The 17,243-nt window shown below is 44.5% G+C and overlaps 1 protein-coding gene across 2 annotated transcripts in view; it reads right to left on the bottom strand.

Annotated features, from left to right (window-relative positions):
• REV3L (REV3 like, DNA directed polymerase zeta catalytic subunit) overlaps positions 1-17,243 on the bottom strand; it is a 954,247-nt gene that overhangs the window by 364,136 nt on the left and 572,868 nt on the right. For both annotated transcript variants that reach the window (XM_078649145.1, XM_078649144.1), the window contains exon 13: positions 10,080-16,830. In XM_078649145.1, the coding sequence (XP_078505271.1) occupies positions 10,080-16,830 (6,751 nt within the window). The remainder of the gene's footprint in view (positions 1-10,079; positions 16,831-17,243) is intronic.

Below are 17,243 nucleotides of genomic sequence, written 5' to 3'. Positions count from 1 at the left end.
TCTTGGGTCTGCCGCAGATGGGTGGGGAGGGTGTTCCAGGTCTTGGCGGCGAGGAAGGAGAAGGATCTGTCGCCGGAGGTTGTTCGTTGGATGCGCGGGACGGCGGCGAGGGCGAGGCTGGCGGAGCGGAGCTGGCGGGGTTGTAGAAGTCGAGTCTGTTGTTCAGGTAGGCTGGTCCGGTGTTGTGGAGTGCTGTGTGTGCGCGCGTGGGTGAGGAGTTTGAAGGTGATCCTCTTGTTGACGGGGAGCCAGTGCAAGTCTCTTAGGTGGGAGGTGTTGTGGCTGCAGCGGCGGACGTTGAGGATCAGTCGGGCGGAGACATTTTGGATGCGTTATAGTCGTCGCAGGCGTTTGGCTGGGATTCCTGCGTAGAGTGCATTGCTGCTGCTGACGAGGGCTTGGGTCCTCGTTCTTCTGGTTTCGGTTGGGATCCACTTGTAGATCCTGCGAAGCATGCGGAGGGTGTTGTAGCAGGAGGAGGAGATGGCGTTGACCTGCTTCGACATGGAGAGGGAGGAGTCGAGGATGAATCCTAGGTTGCGTGCGTGGTCCGTGGGTGATGGAGCTGTTCCCAGTGTGGTCGGCCACCGGGAGTCGTCCCAGGCGGAGGGAGTGGGGCCGAGGATGAGGACTTCCATTTTGTCCGAGTTCAGCTTCAGGCGGCTGCTCCTCATCCACTCATCCACTCGGCAACGGCCTTCATTCCCATGTGGAGGTTGGTTTTGGCGGTGTGTGGGTCCTTGGTGAGGGAGAGGATGAGCTGGGTGTCGTCGGCGTAGGAGATGATGTTCAAGTTGTGCTGGCGGGCCACTTGCGCGAGGGTGGCCATGTAGACATTGAACAGGGTCGGGGATGAGCCCTGGGGTACGCCGCAGATGATGTCAGTGGCTTTGGATCGGAAGGGTGGGAGGCGGACTCTCTGGGTTCTGCCGGAGAGGAAGGATGTGGTCCAGTCCAGGGCCTTCTTCTGGATTCTGGCTTCTTAGAGGCGTATTCTTAGTGTGCGGTGGCAGACCGTGTTGAAGCGGCTGACAGGTCCAGGAGGATGAGGGCTGAAGTTTCGCCGTTGTCTAGTTGGCGCCTGAGGTCGTCTGTGGCTGTGATGAGGGCTGTCTCGGTGCTGTGGTTTCGTCTGAATCAGGACTGGGATGGGTCTAGGATGTTGTCCTCGAGGTGGCGGGTCAGCTGCATGTTGGCGATTTTCTCGATGACCTTCGCCGGGAAGGGGAGATGGGCCGGAAGTTCTTGAGGTCTTTGGGGTCCACCTTGGGCTTCTTGAGGAGGGCGTTGATTTTGGCGTGCTTCCAGCTTTCCAGCAAAGTCGCTGTGTTGATGGAGACGTTGATGACCTTCGGTAGTTGGGGTGCGATGGTTGCGTCAGCTTTGTTGAAGACGTGGTGTGGGCAGTGGTCTGTCGGGGATCCTGAGTGGATGGAGTTCAAGACCTTGCGGGTTTCGTTGTCGTAAGAGCCGTAGGCCAGCTGGTTGGTGCATGTGGCGTTCGTGGTGGGGTTTTTTGCGGTCGGGGTGGACGAGGTGTTGAAGCTGTCGTGGATGTCAGCGATCTTGCGATGGAAAAAAGATGGCCAGTGAGTCGCACAGATCTTGAGAGGGCAGGATGTCGTTGGTGTTGGCACTGGGGTTGGAGAGTTCGTTCACAATGTTGAAAAGCTCTTTGCTGTTGTGTGCGTTGTTGTCCAGGCGGGCTTTGAAGGAAGATCTCTTGGCTGTTCTGATGAGGTGGTGATGTCTGCGGACGGCATCCTTATGGGCTGCGTGGCTGTCTGGTGTGTGGTCATAGAGCCATTTCTTCTCCAGCTTCCGACATGTACGTTTGGAGTTCTGGAGTTCTTCGGTGAACCAGGCGGCTTTCTTGCTGGGGTGGTTGATGGAGGGTTTCTTGAGCGGGGCCAGAGTGTTGGCGCAGTCGTCGATCCACTGTCTGAAGTTACGGGCGGCGGCGTCTATGTCGGTGGGTGGGTTCTGGGCGAGGGTGGGGGTCAGCTGATCTTCGGTGACTTTACTCCAGCAGCGGCGAGGCAGCAGTTGGGTGCGGTGGTGAGTGGTTGGTTTCTTGAAGGTGAAGTGGATGCAGCGGTGGTCGGTCCAGTGGAGTTCGGTGATGTGATTGAAGGCGATGTGGGTGCTTGTGGAGAAGACGGGGTCGAGCGTGTGGCCGGCGGCGTGGGTGGGTTCGGTGACGAGTTGTCGGAGGCCGAGGTTGGCGAGGTTGTCAATCAAGGTGGCGGAGTTGGCGTCGTTGTTCTCGAGATGGAAGTTCAGGTTCCCGAGGAGGATGTAGTCCGTAGAGGCGAGTGCGTGGGTGCAGGCGAGGTCGGCGATGGAGTCACTGAAAAGGGCCTGGGGTCCGGGAGGTCTGTAGACGAGTGTTCCTCTGAGGGTGGTGTTGGGGTTACTTACCTTCGGTAACAACATATATGTAAGAAACATTAGTTATTTATAGATTCCTTACCTTCGAATTACCCCCAGGCGTCCGACTGGATCCGGAAAGTTTTTTCGTCAGCAGTACCTCTGCACGTCGGAAGGTGGCTTCGGTCGGCTCCATGTCCGACGTCGACGGGATGACGTTGCGGGAGCTACTTAGACGCCAGCCTCGCGCGCTGTCAGTTCTGAACACTACTTTCCGCGCCAGAAAAACAGAGCCAATCAAGACACTGACCAATGGTGCACAAAACTAGGATCCTGAAAGGATGTCCTTAACCCTAGAAATCAGTTCGCAGAGCTGGGAGGATGGGTGGGGCGGTAAGGAATCTATAGCTAACTAATGTTTCTTACAGATATATCGTTACAGAAGATAAGCAACTTGTGCATCTGAAAGAAACATGTTAGTTATAGATTCCTTACCTTAGAATAGATACCCCAGCAATACCATCCCTGTGGAGCGTCTGCGAACCAAGATCACACCAGAAACTCCTGGAGAACAGAACGCCCAAAGAAGCAGTCTCTCCGGGCTTAGCTGTCCAGGCAGTAGTGTTTGGTGAACGTGTGCAGGGATGCCCAAGTTGCTGCCTGACAGATACCATTCAGAGGCATTCCCCTTTCCAAGGCAGTAGGGGCTGCCGTCGCCCTGGTGGCATGAGCGCCTAGACCAACTGGAGGCTCCTTTTTAGCCAGAGAGTAACAAACCTTAATACACAACACGACCCATCGAGAAATGGTGCGTTTTTGTACGGCCCGACCCTTCTTTGCACCCAAGTAACCAACAAAAAGTTGATCATCCACCCGGAACGGTCTTGTGCGATCCAGATAGAAGGAGAGCGCATGTTTGGGGTCCAGACTGTGGAGCCTCTCTCTTCCTTTGAAGGATGCGGAGGTGGAAAGAAGGTGGGCAAAGTATTGGTCTGCCCGATGTGGAAGGCAGTTACCACCTTAGGAAGGATGGATGGACGGGTCTGGAGAACCACCTTGTCCGGATGAACAGATAGGAAAGGAGGTTGTGAAGAAGGAGCCTGGAGCTCACTCACTCTTCTAGCAGAGGTGATGGCTACCAGGAAAGCAGTTTTTAAGAGTCGGAAAACGTAAAGGACAGTTATGCAGTGCTCAAAGAAAGCAAACATGAGATAGGTTAGCACAAGGTTCAAGTCCCACTGAGGCATAACGAAGGGGATTGGAGGAAAAAGATGCGTTAAGCCTTTTAGGAAACGGATATATATATATATATATATATATATATATACACACACACACACACACACACACACACACAGACACAGGCAGGTTGAGGATGAGCCTGGCGGCTCCTTTCTGAATGAACTGGAGTCTGTGTATGAGGTGGGTTGTGATTCTGGGGTAGAGTGTGTTGCCATAGTCTAGTCAGCTCCTAATGACGGCATGTATGATGGTTTGTCTGTGGGAGCCAGTAGAATATCTTATGCAGCATTTGCAGGATAAGGAAACATGAGGCAGTGACAGCGTTGATCTGCGATGCCAAGGTGCGTTTGTTATCCATGAAGAGTCCTACGTTTCTGGTGTGATGTGATGGGATAGGCATGGGCCTAGTTCCATGGGCTACCAGGAGGAATCCCTGGGTGAGCTCTTGTTCCTGAAGTTTGCTACTTTATTTTTGTCTGTGCTGAGATTCAGTGAGTTCTCTTTCATCCAGTTTGTCACGCTGGTCATGCAGTTCGAGAAGTTCTTGGTGGTGCTGAAGTCATCAGTCAAGGATAGGATGAGATTTGTGTTGTCAGCGTAGGAGATAAACTTGATCCTGTGGGTTCTGATGAGGTTTGTGGGAGGTGTCATGTATATGCTGAAGAGGGTTTGGCTGAGTGATGATCTTTGCGGGACTCAGCAGAGGAGTTTCTTGGGTTACAAGGTGTGTCGTTGGGTTATTATTATTTGGGTCCTGCCTGTGAGGAATGAGCTTATCCATTTTAGTGCTGATCCATGTATTCCTGTGATGTTGTCTAGAGACTAGAATGTGGTGAGAGACTGTGTCGAAGGGTGCAGAGGGGTCGAGCAGAATGAGTGCTGCAATATCTTCTCTGTCGAGGACGGCCCAGATGAAGTCTGTGGCTGCGATGAGGGCTATTTCTGGCCTTTGGCTTCTCTGGAAGCCAGATTGCATGCTGTCCTGTATTTGGTGAGATTCTAGGTTGCTGGAGAGTTGTTTGTTGATTGCCTTTTCCAGGACTTTGGCTGGGGATGGTAGCTGTGAGATGGGCCGGTAGTTGCTGAGTTTGCTTGGTTCGGCTGATGGTTTCTTAATGAGGGCGATGACTTCTGCGTGCATCCAGCTATATGGGAAGATTGAGGTTTCGATGGAGGTGTTGATGGATGTGAGCATGAGGCTGATTGTGGGTCCTCCCAGGTTGTAGATGTAGTGGGGGTAATGGGTACAGACGTGTTTAAGATTGTGTCCTGTAGTGTGATTTGGGCCTTGGACGAGCTCGGAGAATCTGATGTTGTCAAGGCTTTCAAGCAGGGCGTGGAGTTGGGGTCCGTAGAGTCTTCGAGGTGAAAGTTGAGGTAGCAGAGGAGGAAGAAGTCCTTGGAACAGATGGCAAGAGGAGCTATGAAGTCTGTGACAAGGTTGCTGAAGGTGGTCTGTGGTCCCGGCATCGGTACGCAAGGTTTCCTTTTTTGACTAATTGCAGTTTGAATTGCATGTGTGCCATGAATGGTAAGCATGTCTGTGGATGTAGTGCTGTGATGTTGTTCCTGTGGATGATGGCGAGGCCTCTGCCTAGCTTGTGGGGCCTGCCTTGGTGCGTGATCTTGTAGCCTGTTGGAACGGCTGCAGTGGCAATGTTGGGGTGATGACTCTAGGTTGAGCCAAGTTTCAGTGAGAAGATTCCACCCAATTGACTACTCAAACTTTGCTAACTGAGAACCACCTCCTGCTAAACACCTCCAAAACAGAATTCCTCCTCATCTCTCCCCCGAAACACAATCCTAGCATTGAGCTCTGGATGACCCAACTAACAGCCTTCAACTGCTCCCTCTGCATCAATGACTCAGCTAAATCGCTAGGAATCACATTGGACAAACACCTGAATATGAAGACCCACATCAGCAACGTAAGTAAGGGAGCTAACCACCTTCTGAGAACTCTCAGGAACCTCAAACCTTTCTTACCTCAAGCCGAATTCAAGCAGGTGCTCCAAGCGCTGGTACTACCGAGGCTTGACTATGGCAGTGCTACGTTATGCGGCCTCCCCAAATACACTTTGGCTCCGCTAAAGGCTTCATTAAACGCTGCGGCCAGACTGATTACGGGTTTCAAGCAAAATGCCCACATCTCCCCGGTCCTAACATCTCTAAACTAGCTGCCCTACAAAGCTAGAATTCAACTAAAGATTGCAAGCTTATTGCACAAAGCCCTCCACTTCAAACCCCCAATTACCTGCCGCAAAATGTAAAACTATCCGGAGGGCGGAGACCGTCAAGGAGTGCTAATTCCTTCCTCCTGAAACCCCAGATCTTCCGCAAAAAGAGAACTTATCAACGAGCATTCTTGGGATCTGCCCCAAAAATTTGGAACTCTCTTCCACCGGAAATCCGGAGAATCTCCTCCAAGGTTGCTTTCAAACTGGAAGCAAAAAGATTCCTCATGAACAAATTCCTACCTTCATAAGAAGAGCGATGGTCAGCTCTTAGCGCATCGGACACACTCCAGGAATGGATGTCACCCCGGTATTTTTCTACTGTATTTGCTCCCCTTGCCATTATGCTTTCTGCCTATATTGTCCTTTCCTGTGCACAATTTTTGAATTTTCTATGTATTTTCCCCATTTGACTCTCGTACTGATGTTACCCCATTCCCTCAATTTGTGAAGCGCTCTGGTATCCTTCTGGATCAAGTTCGCGCTATATAAAACTTTATAAATAAAATAAATAAATATCTAGTCCATGGCTGTCAATGAGGTCAAAGATCTCTGTGGAATGTCTGCTGAGTGAGCTTTCGTTGAGAAGTATGCATGCAAGTTGATGTATTGGTGAGGGGGTAGTGAGCGTTTTGGCCTGTCTGCGGGTGGTGATTGTGGGTGAGTTGTTGCAGGTGAAGTGGCAGTGCGTGCAGGTGACAGGTCCTACCCTGGTGTGAGGCTTGGCAACAGCAGTCGCGATGGTATTTCTGACTGAGCGGAGGGCGTCAGCGGTGTCGCGGTGAGGGGTGCGGTCGGACCGGGGTCCGTGGAACTGGGCGTGGTCCAGGTGCAGACAGCCTTCCCTTTGGGGTACCAGTAGCAAAGTCGTACAGTGGCACCATTAAGTATGTCCTGGGAGGGGGAAGGAGTGCAGGGGGCAGTTAATGGGACTTAGGAAGGGCTAGAAAAAGAGAAGGGAGGAGGCAAACGGTGCGGGATAAAGGTAAGGAGAAGGGTAACTTTCACCTTTTTTGTGCATTTCCCCCACCCAATTTTTCTTTGAGAACTAGTCACTATTTTTGGTTCTGATACAGTCTATTAGATGATGGCACCCAAGCCTTGACCTCCTTGCGTTTCTTTATGCTTCACCTGTATAAAAGCACATTCTAACTCATAACCATCTGTAACTTTCATTGTCTACTGCAAAACCCCACAAACACATGCTCTCCCCCCTCATTCACTGGACCAAAACCATTACCTTTACCTATGATTTACCCTTTCTGGTAATCAAGGTCTCCTTTGTACTCAGCCATAAATATCAGAATGGACTTTAAAACCTAAATGAGAGTGGCCTCCATCGCTGTCCGTGCGACTAAGATGTACTATCGTCACCCCTGCCAGCCGAGACTACTTAACACACTAGATTGGTGCACAGTTGATAACAGTAACAGATGGCAACCAAACTTTACTACCTACAGTTATGAACTTAGTCACAGTTATCAACCTGACCCAGTCCCCTCCCATTAACAGTAACAGTAACAAGCAGACTGGTTTCAGCACAAACCAGAACAAATTGAAGTTTCACTGTCTAATCTTTAATAGAATCAATCACTATACTTTGCAATCAATCATGAGCATCAACACTTCCTCCCACACCATTCTGTATGTAACCAAACACTTCCTGGCAATTTCAAAAAGCCCACGTGCAGCATCCCAGTTCAGAGCTGTATTTTCTTACCTGACATAAAACCTTTGGTCTGCCCCTGAATAGGAGTGCACTATCCTTCCTCCAAGCACACACATTAAGTAGCCTAAGGCACAAGTTTAGGACTTCCAAAAATACAAGAACTTTCGATTAACACCAACCAGCTAGATCCTGCTTCTAGTCGGTCTTGCCCCTGAAGGTCAATGTTATTTAAGTATGTAATGATTGTTTCCTCTACCAGGAGCTACATGCGTGATAAAGAAATGAAATAAAAAAATATGTTTGTTAAAATATGGCAAGCGTACATCACCTAAAGGCTTCTTCCATGCGAGACAATGAAATTACATACCACTATTTGCACAATGGCAACAGCATGGACAAACACTTGGTGTATGACTTCTCATCAAGATTCATGACAAATTGTCAAATCACTATTGATTAAACACAATTATAAGAGGTCACTCTCTCCATTGTATGTATGAAGTCCTGCCAGGGACTCCTATTAATTTCCACTCCTATTATTAATTTTGTAATCCACAGTTAAATTACTGATATCTGGATGATGGCAACAAGTGTATTCCAGCCCAGAAGGGCACAAAAGTAGGAACAAATATTGCTCGCTTTAAAACTCAGGTCCTTTGATGTTCTCCTTTTTGCCTTAAACATCAACAAAGGGGAACTTTACATTTGGAAATTATTCACTAAACTTCTAATAAGTAATTGGAGGTAAAGCCCATACAATTGGAAAAATGGTGTTTCATGGACACTCAAGACTTCCTAACAAAATATTCCCAAGAAACTATTCGAAAAATCAACTCTGTCCAACATCAAATAAAAAAATGAGGCAATTAACATTATTAGACATTGGAATGTTGGGTGCTACATTTAAGATAATGGAGTGCTTCGGGCTTTTAATGGCTTGTAGAAGCCTGGAGCATCAACATTCCAATGTTTGTTCACAGCTGTTGCTATTAACAACGTCCTCTCGCACCCTGAGGGGATTTCAAACCCCTCCCCCCTCCTCAGGCTCTGCGAGACGTTGGTTTTACAAATGAAAACATTCTGCCCTCTAGGGGTGGAATGTTCTAATAGCCTTAGAGCCTTCCATAGCGGGCTCTATCAGCTATTGAAGGTACACTCCCTTGTTGAAGGCCTTCACCTTCAGTCTTTAACGCTGTAGAAGATCTTTAATGGCTGGTAGAGCACGCTTCATCGGGCTGTAAAGCTATATTAAAGTCGTTTTACAAGGCAGTAAATTATAAAATTACATCAGCCAGTAGGTTTTTTTCCAGTTTCGCCAACCTTTGGTCCAATTACACACAAGATGGTCTGAGCCCTCTGTCATTTTAACCATATCTCTACTAGCCCAATGGGCCACATAGAAAAGAAAATCATACGGATAATGGGAACAATGAACTTTGAAGAGCTGGGCATCTTGATTTAAAACTACTAAGCGGAGTTCCTTTACAATTCGCCCCAGGGAAATGGACAGAAAAGAAAGTCACAATCGCACTGCAGTCACCTTCTGTAAAGTGCAATGTGTTCCATTTACTCCTAAAATAGGTAGGACACTCACGTTTATTGAACTATGAACAAGGATTTATATTTGCAAATACGATTTTTGAACTAAATAAGAAACAGCAGTTATGTACTATAGGAGTCTTTATCACCATTTCTGTTGAATACAAGACAAATTAATTGCTTAGACATATTTTGATGGATTGTTTTTTAAAATTATGTGCCCGTTGATTTACACTCCTCTTACTTTGAGGCTTTGGCAAGAACAGGACAGTGGAATGCAAGCAAATACCCCAATGTGATAGATTTCAATAAAAATGTTGATGGAATTTTCTATGAACATTTACAGGAATTAGCAGCAACTGCAGTCAATATGGAGAGCACTTTTGAAGTGTGCCGCTGAATATTTGTGTAACAGCTTTCTCAATTGGAGGCTATTTTACATTGGTTTGTGTATTATGTATGCCCTTCCATACCTCAGAGTATTATACTACCAGTATAAGCCAGTGTAAAATGGTGATTTCCTCATTTTAGGATTGCTCAATTTAATTGAAATGTGGAATTAACTTCCAAAAAAGTTCGCTGTGCCTTTTGAAAAGCTGTCATGTATTAATGTATGCAATGTAATTCAAGAGCATACACCTTTACTGCTGTGCAGATTTTACCCTGAGTGCTGAAAATTGCAAAAACCCATTGTTCATGACAAGGTCAGCTCGTCATAAGCACACGACCAGTGTACTGCATGACGAGCTGAGCTCGTCATGAGCATGGAAGGGGTTAAGTAACAGTTTGCCTCTGAACAATGTGTTGTCTTTTTGACTCTTCAATTATACGTTAATAACAAAAGATTAACAGTTCCCTTCCCCTTGTTTCTTTGCTTCTCACCTCCATTCTGCTTAGAAGAATACAGCAGATGTTTTCCAGATTAAAATGAGGAAATAGTGGCCTAACCCTGTATGTCTCTACACTAGTAGGGACTTTGTCTCAAATTAGTACTTGCAACACTGCAAGCAATGTATTGTATTTACCTTGGCTTTTCTGGTGCATCCAGAGGATTGCTGAAAAAAGGCTCTTGATAAACTGTTTCCATCAAGTCATGATCTTGTAAGGTTGCCATGATTTCTTCGCGACTCGGTGGAGACATCAGAGGTTTTAATATGTGAGCTGTACGTGGTGTGTGGCTGCCATTCTTTGACTGTGAGGGAGAACTAACAGATCTTGGCGAACTGTCTGGAGTTGGTGTCAACCCTTCGTTATGTCTCGAAATGTACAACTCTAAATCATCAGACCCAACATCCATAAACTCACCATCTGGGGAAGACAAATGTCCAGAAAACAAGTTGCTTACTGCAGTGAAAGGCCGGCATTTGTCATAGGAGGCTTGTTTTCCACTGTAATTCAATGCTATTGGTATCCATTCAGATGAATGTGGTGCTGGGGGAAAGCTTACAGACATGTCTTTATTAGTTACCATTTTTCTGTTCCTCTGAAGTTGCTCCTCCAGGTAGTCTTCTGGCTGACGGAAACAGAAACTGTCAATTGACAGGCCTGTTCGGAGGATTTGGGGTTGCATGTTGCTATTCCATTGACTGTGACAGTTATCCTCTTTGATGTCTACAGATGATTTTTCAAAAAGTTCCGGGCTCAGAGGACCAGATGATTTGACCCAAGGAGCATGGTGTGACAGACATGGCTTCTCTTCTTTCAGTTTGTGGGTTTCATGATTTGAGTGCTCCTTTCCTGACTGGCATGGGAAGGACTCATGAATGGCATCACTAAGAAACTTCTGTGGTAAATTCTGATCTGCCGGGACAAACTGGCTTCCTGAGTAGAGACTGCAAAAACCAGTTTGGCCAATGGTGTTAATGTCAAAATTATAGCTGTGTTCCGGGGACAAACTGTCTTCAATGGAATAGCAACTTTCAAAGTCTGGATCTGACAATAACACAGGACTCCCATTTGAAGCTGAGTTAGTGCTCTGGTTTGAAGACTGCTGTTTCAAAGAAGCAGGTTTTAAAACTAGAGGTGTCTTTTCTTTAACCTTTGTACTTCTAGGAGCCCTAGGTTTCTTTGATGTAGCAGCCTGAGATTTTTGAGTTGTTACACTATTTTCAGGAGGAGAGGATCCACTATGATTCATTTGTGGTTTTGTAGGTGGTTCCTGAAGTATATGGTTTTGTTGTGCAATATGCTGTCTTTTATAGAGAAGCTCCTTTAGAACATCAATTCCTGTTTGTCCATCACAAGGTACTTGAGGAGTGCCTATGTATCCGCTGTTCTGGAGGATGACTTTTGTGGAGGCAGTGTTCTCCGGCACACAGATGTGGTTTGATTTCTGTGAGACATTTGTTTTATTGAGGTCTATTTGTTGTTTTTGATCCCATCCAACTGGCTTTACCGAGTTCTGCAAGGACATTAGGAAACAATTCTTAGGCAAATGAATGGCTCCATGATTCTTACCAGAGTATGCATTTTCAGGAGAATAAATGTCCTGTGTTGGTGCATCCCTAACAGGTATAACTTGGTGCTGTATATTATCCCGTTTATACTGAAAAACATTGTTGGTATTTATTGGGCTGTTTTTTATATTGTCTGTGTAAACATTACTTTCACTACTCCTTCCCATGAACATGGGGCGTTTCAGTAAAGGGGTTGAGTGTTCTGCCTTGGCAGATGCGGTCCCCAAAGACGACTGTACAGTCTGTAACACTGGAGTAGAGTGCTTAGCAAGCTCCAGTGACCTATTCTGAATAAAACTTGATTCTTTTATTTTAAATCCAATACCTTGACTAAATGTTCGCTCTGAGTTAATCTTAGGCACTCCAAATTCTGAACTTGTGAAACAAGGAACAGGTGGCTTGAGACATTTCTGGACAAGGGGATGGTCAGGAAAATCTACAGAAATATCTGTACCTGTCAGAGCACGAAAGCAACTAGGCAACTCTACTTTTGTATCAGCTGTAGAGGAAAGCTGTGTCAAGGGTGGAAGTGTTGAGGGAAGCTGAGAAGATGGTGGATTTGCTAGTTGTGTGGATGGAAAATATGGAGAGGGTAGATGAGATGTGGGTAGTGGAATAGCAGGCAGTTGAGTTGGCGGCAGCTGGGTAGATGGCACGTGGCCTGTTGAAAAACCACTTAAAGACAAATCTAACTGTGTTGTAAGAGGCTTTGGGGTGGTTTGGCTGAGGGAATCTACAGGAATATCCTGCAGTGTTGGCACAGCTTGTAAATCACCAGAGTTAACAATTAATGATTCAGGCTCAGCTGGTATGCCGTTTGTCACTCCAATTTCTTTAGCTTTTCGTCTTGGCTTAGACCTTTGTTTTTTATTTTTACTTTCTCCCTTTTCAAACGGAATGCTTTTACTCAGATTTGTCTTCACAATAGCTGCCGTAGCTCCCACTTTCTTTCTGGGTTTTATAGCCTTATTATTTACATGAAAGGTGTTGCCTATGTTTGGGGTTACTGGTTGGTTATTAAACACATTTGTGACCCCACTACACAAATTGTCTTTTGGAAGCAGCAATATATTTTCAGGTTCTGGATCAGTAGGAGACCAGCAACGGGGTGGTGATGAATTCAATGGACTTGGACATCTCTCAGAGAGGAAACCTAGTTTTGACATAACATCATTAAAGTCCAAATCACGGTCTTCTGTCTCTGCATTATAAGATGGTGAAGGAAAATCAAGAAAAGTGAGTGTTTTTTTCCTCCTCAAAGGAAAAGTTCTTTTGACAGCCTTACGACCACTTTGTTGAGGTTTTACAGTTTTTTTCTTTGAAGATTTTTGTTTAGTTTTCTTTTTTAGGCTCTTTTTTGGTGCTGGGGGATTCAGTGGGAATATAGTTGCAGGAGAATCTGGAACCTTTGGCCAAAAGTCTTTCAATGGAGCCATCTTTTCATACATATTAATTTTTTCTTCTGTGAGTTTTACTTGTTCCTCAATGTGGTCTATCTTTCCGATTTTAACAAGCATATTTTTCTGGCCTTTAAATCGGTTCACTATAATATATTTAATAATTATTGGAGGAAGTTTATTTGCGATTTTTCTGCGTTTGAGGGCCTTTTGTGAATCATCAGCATTTTCAGAAACTTCCATGGGTTGCAGTTGACATGTTTTTGATTCCTGGGTGCCTGCACTTGGCTCCCCTTCTTCAGGTTCGTAATTTATTTTCCGTTTAGCTCTCAGTTTATATTTATTTGCATGCAACCCAGAGATGGCCTCTGAATCTAGGACTTCCTCTCCAGGAGAGGGAAAACAGCTGCTTTCTGGAATTTTGCTTTCTACAGCCTCATCAGTATTTTCAGTTAGTGGACATGATAGTTCACTAGCCTTAGGTGGCACACGGCTATTGTATGTGTTACCATTTGAACAACAGTTTTCCATTTTGCATGCAACACGTTTTACATTTTTGGCCTTTCGATGTGAGACCAGACCCAACCTTCGGTTAAATCTTGCAGGTTGCTTCTGATTGACAGGTTCTACGTTGGCATTTGACTTACTAAGTTCCTGTTGGCAATCAAGGGTCATTTTGTCATTTTCAAGCTCAGGATTTTCATGCCTGGAAATTATTTCATCCTGGCCTTGAGATGACTTCTGATGGCTTACAAGGGTCAATTTGTTATTTACACCAGCAGAACTCCAATGCCTTGAAATAATGATCTTGTTAGGTTTTGGACTTCCAAGATCTTTTTTATTATTACTGCTAACATCATGAACCCTTAGAAGATCAACCATGCCATTTCTATTGTCAGATTTTGGAAGACCCTCAAGATCTTTATTACCTACATTTGTAGGATTCGTAAGGAATTTATACATTTTTCCATCTAAACTTGTAGAAAGTACATTACTCGAGTGGTCCTTCTCATCAGCCACCAATGCATGCTTCTGATGACCAACTGGATCTACTTTCTCAGTTACTAATGCAGGCTGCTGATGACTGACAGGATCAAATTCCTCAGTAACAAATATAGGCTTCTGAAAACTGGCTTGGTCTATTTCCTCATTCATATGTGCAGAGTTCTGAGGGCTGTGTGGATCTATTTTGTCAGTTACTGATGCAAGGTTCTGATTACTGGTGACATCAATTTTCTCAATTATAGTGGTTGAACTGTCTGGATTGCCACAATCTGCATTCTCATTTACATATGCAGGTTGTCGACTGTGAGCATCTTCCTTTTTTCCAGTCAGAGTATGGCTGAAGGAATCAACCTCCTTATTAATTATTTTAGGTTTTTGGAGAATGACATGACCATTGCCTTCCTTCACCTGACGATTTTCATGGTCTATTTTCTCAGTAGCAGATGTAAACTTTCCAGGACTAGCAGGATCCATTTTCTCAGTAAACACTAATGCCTCCGGATAGCTGGCAGGATCAATTTTTGTGGGTAAGGATAGTGGCTTATGATGACTGCCAGGGGTGTGAGGACAGACGGCATCTATTCCTTTGTTTACACTCGGACCTTTGGGACTGTTGAGATCACTGTCTGCCGCGGCAGGGTTTTGATACCTCAAAGTCTCTGTTTCTTTAGGTACACTTAAAGATATCTGAGAGCTTGAAGGAACCACTTCGTCGGTCATAGTTGTAACCTTCTGAAATACATCAGAAATCACTTTCTCATTTTCAGTTGAAAACTTCTGATTAATGGTAGAATCCAATAATTTCTGATTATTTACAAAATCAATGTTTTCGTTCTTTAAAACTTGTTCTTGATAATTGGCAGGATATTTTTTATTTACAGATGTAAGCTTTCGATGATTGACAGTGCCACATTTTGCCTTTGCAAATGCTGACTTTCTACGTTTTTTGGAGCCAATTTTATTATTTGAAACAGACTTTCTATGATGACCAAGAGCAGTCTCTTTTTTCGCATTAGTGGGCTCTTGGTTGACAAGATGTGCTGTTTCTGTTACGGTAGTCTCCTCATGGCTGGTACAATCCATTGCCTTAATTTCAAATGCTGGCTCCTGATTATATATAGGATTTGATTTCTCGTTTACAATAGCAATCTTACTTTTATTAACCAGACCCAACTTCTCATTTACAGATGTGCACTGCCACTGGCCAGCAGGATTCATTTCATGATCTTTAAAAGTACACTTCTGGCCTCTCATTTGATCATTTTCATCTTTCATTGTCATGTGGTCCTGAGGAACAGACATATTATTTTTTTCTTTTAGAGAAAAAGAAAGCACAAGGTTAGCAGGATCGGGTTCTTTTTTCATAGATAACGGCTGGCCAGTGCTAAATGGGTCCATATTGTTATCGACAGACAAAGACTGATTAGCAACCAAATTCACCGGTTCTTTTACACTTATGTTCTGCTGATGACTATGACGATCCATTTTATCATTTGTAGGCTTGCGCTTTAGTTGACATTTTACCTCAAATGTGTTATTTTCTGATATATCTTTATTCTTAGCGGTATGAGCAATATTCTCATTTGCAGTAGTGAGTTTCCGTGGAAAAATATGATCAATTTTCTCAATCTCGCGATTCACAGGTGAGGAAATTAAGCACTCTAGATCATTTTTTTCATTTAGATCAACTTTATTTGAAAATGAATTCTTTTGATGACTGACGAGATCCATTTTTGCTTTCACTGAATCTAGTTTCTCACTCGCAGGTGTAGAACTTTGCAGAAGAGCTTTTTTTTCTCTTTCACAGTCTGTCTCTTGGTTACTAGCAAAATCAAGATCATTTACAACAGAAGGCTCCCGATGAAGCACATTATCACTTTTATTGTTCAGATCGGATGCCTTCACAGGACATGATATCTCAAGTTTATAATTTGTATCTGCAGGCTCCTGACAGTGCGGAATAATTATTTTATCATGAACATCTGCAGGCCCTTGACCGACATTAGACATTTTTCTTCTACAAAGTTTTAATCTAGAATGTTTGGTACCATGCTGCAATTTGTAAGTCACAGGTGGGAGTTTTTGTGGTCGGTTAAGACAGTTTGAAAGAACCACACTTGGAAAAAACATATAATGTGCTGCTTGTTGACTATGATTCGTAACTTCTGCCTTGTGCTCTTGAAATTCTTCATACCGAATCTTGAGCTGGTTAAGTCTCTCTTCATTAGTGCCAGGCTCAACAGAACATATACTGGTTTTAGTCACCCCTGAGGAGGAAACCAAATCAGAACTTTCCTTTAAGGCTGAAGGGGGAAAACTATTTGGCGTATTGACTACACCTTTATCATTTCCTTCAGAGGGTAGCTTACTTGTAGAATGGTGAAAGTCTGAAAAGGTATACAACGTTCTTTCCAAAGTGCTGTCGCTGACGTTGCGACTTGAATGCATAAAAGAGGTGTCCTTTTCAGCTTTTCTAATGCTGGTGTATTTCCTACAATTTGTGTGTCTGCTCACGGGTGGTGGTATTTCTTCATTAAAGTCATATATACTGTTTTCAGAGGAAACTTTAGAGACAAAGTCTTTTCTGTTACTCTCAAGGTGTTTGTTCTCACCAAGGGCAGTACTCCTAAAGGGTGCAGAATATTTTCCACTGTAAGTGCTTTGAATTGAAAGAGAATGGGCAGAAAATTCTGATCCCTTTTCAGGTACCGACTGCACAAGCTTGGCTGTTAAGTCCTCCTTTTTCAAAATATGAGACGAAAGGGCACTTGTGTGTTGACACTGAAAGGCAGTTTTAGCTGAAGCCTGGGCTTCAAATGTAGCAGCATCATTATGAAAGATTGAGCTCTTCACAGACATTTTGCTTGTTGCAATTACAGAGGAGTGTGTTCTGGAACTTTCATTATTTAAAGGATTGTCTGCAACAAAAGAAAACACATTTTAACCTTGAGCACAAAAGCATGCCACACTTGCTTTATGACAGACATTATCAAAAATACCCACTGTTAAAAGTCCAGTGCAATAATACCACCTTCATCACTTCCACCAACAAATTTGATGGCGGGATGGAACGGTGTCTTGAAGATCCTTTTCCATTCCAAATATATCAAGGCAGTTACTGATTAGGATGATTGAAAATGGAAACATTGCTATTCTCCTACCTCTACCTCAACATCCTAGCAACAGCTTATATACCAAAGTCCCTAATCAATTTTCGATAGAGCAGCCAAGTTACAGAAAGGCTGGGATACATTTTTAAAATACTACATACACAGCTATTCTTACATAAAACCATGTGCATAAGCAGAATGAGGATAAAACAGTAAAACCA

This window comes from Lissotriton helveticus, chromosome 6 (assembly GCF_964261635.1).
Source record: "Lissotriton helveticus chromosome 6, aLisHel1.1, whole genome shotgun sequence".
Lineage (NCBI taxonomy): Eukaryota > Metazoa > Chordata > Amphibia > Caudata > Salamandridae > Lissotriton > Lissotriton helveticus.
Note: the sequence above shows the minus strand (reverse complement) of the source record. Positions and strands in the feature narration are given on the sequence as shown.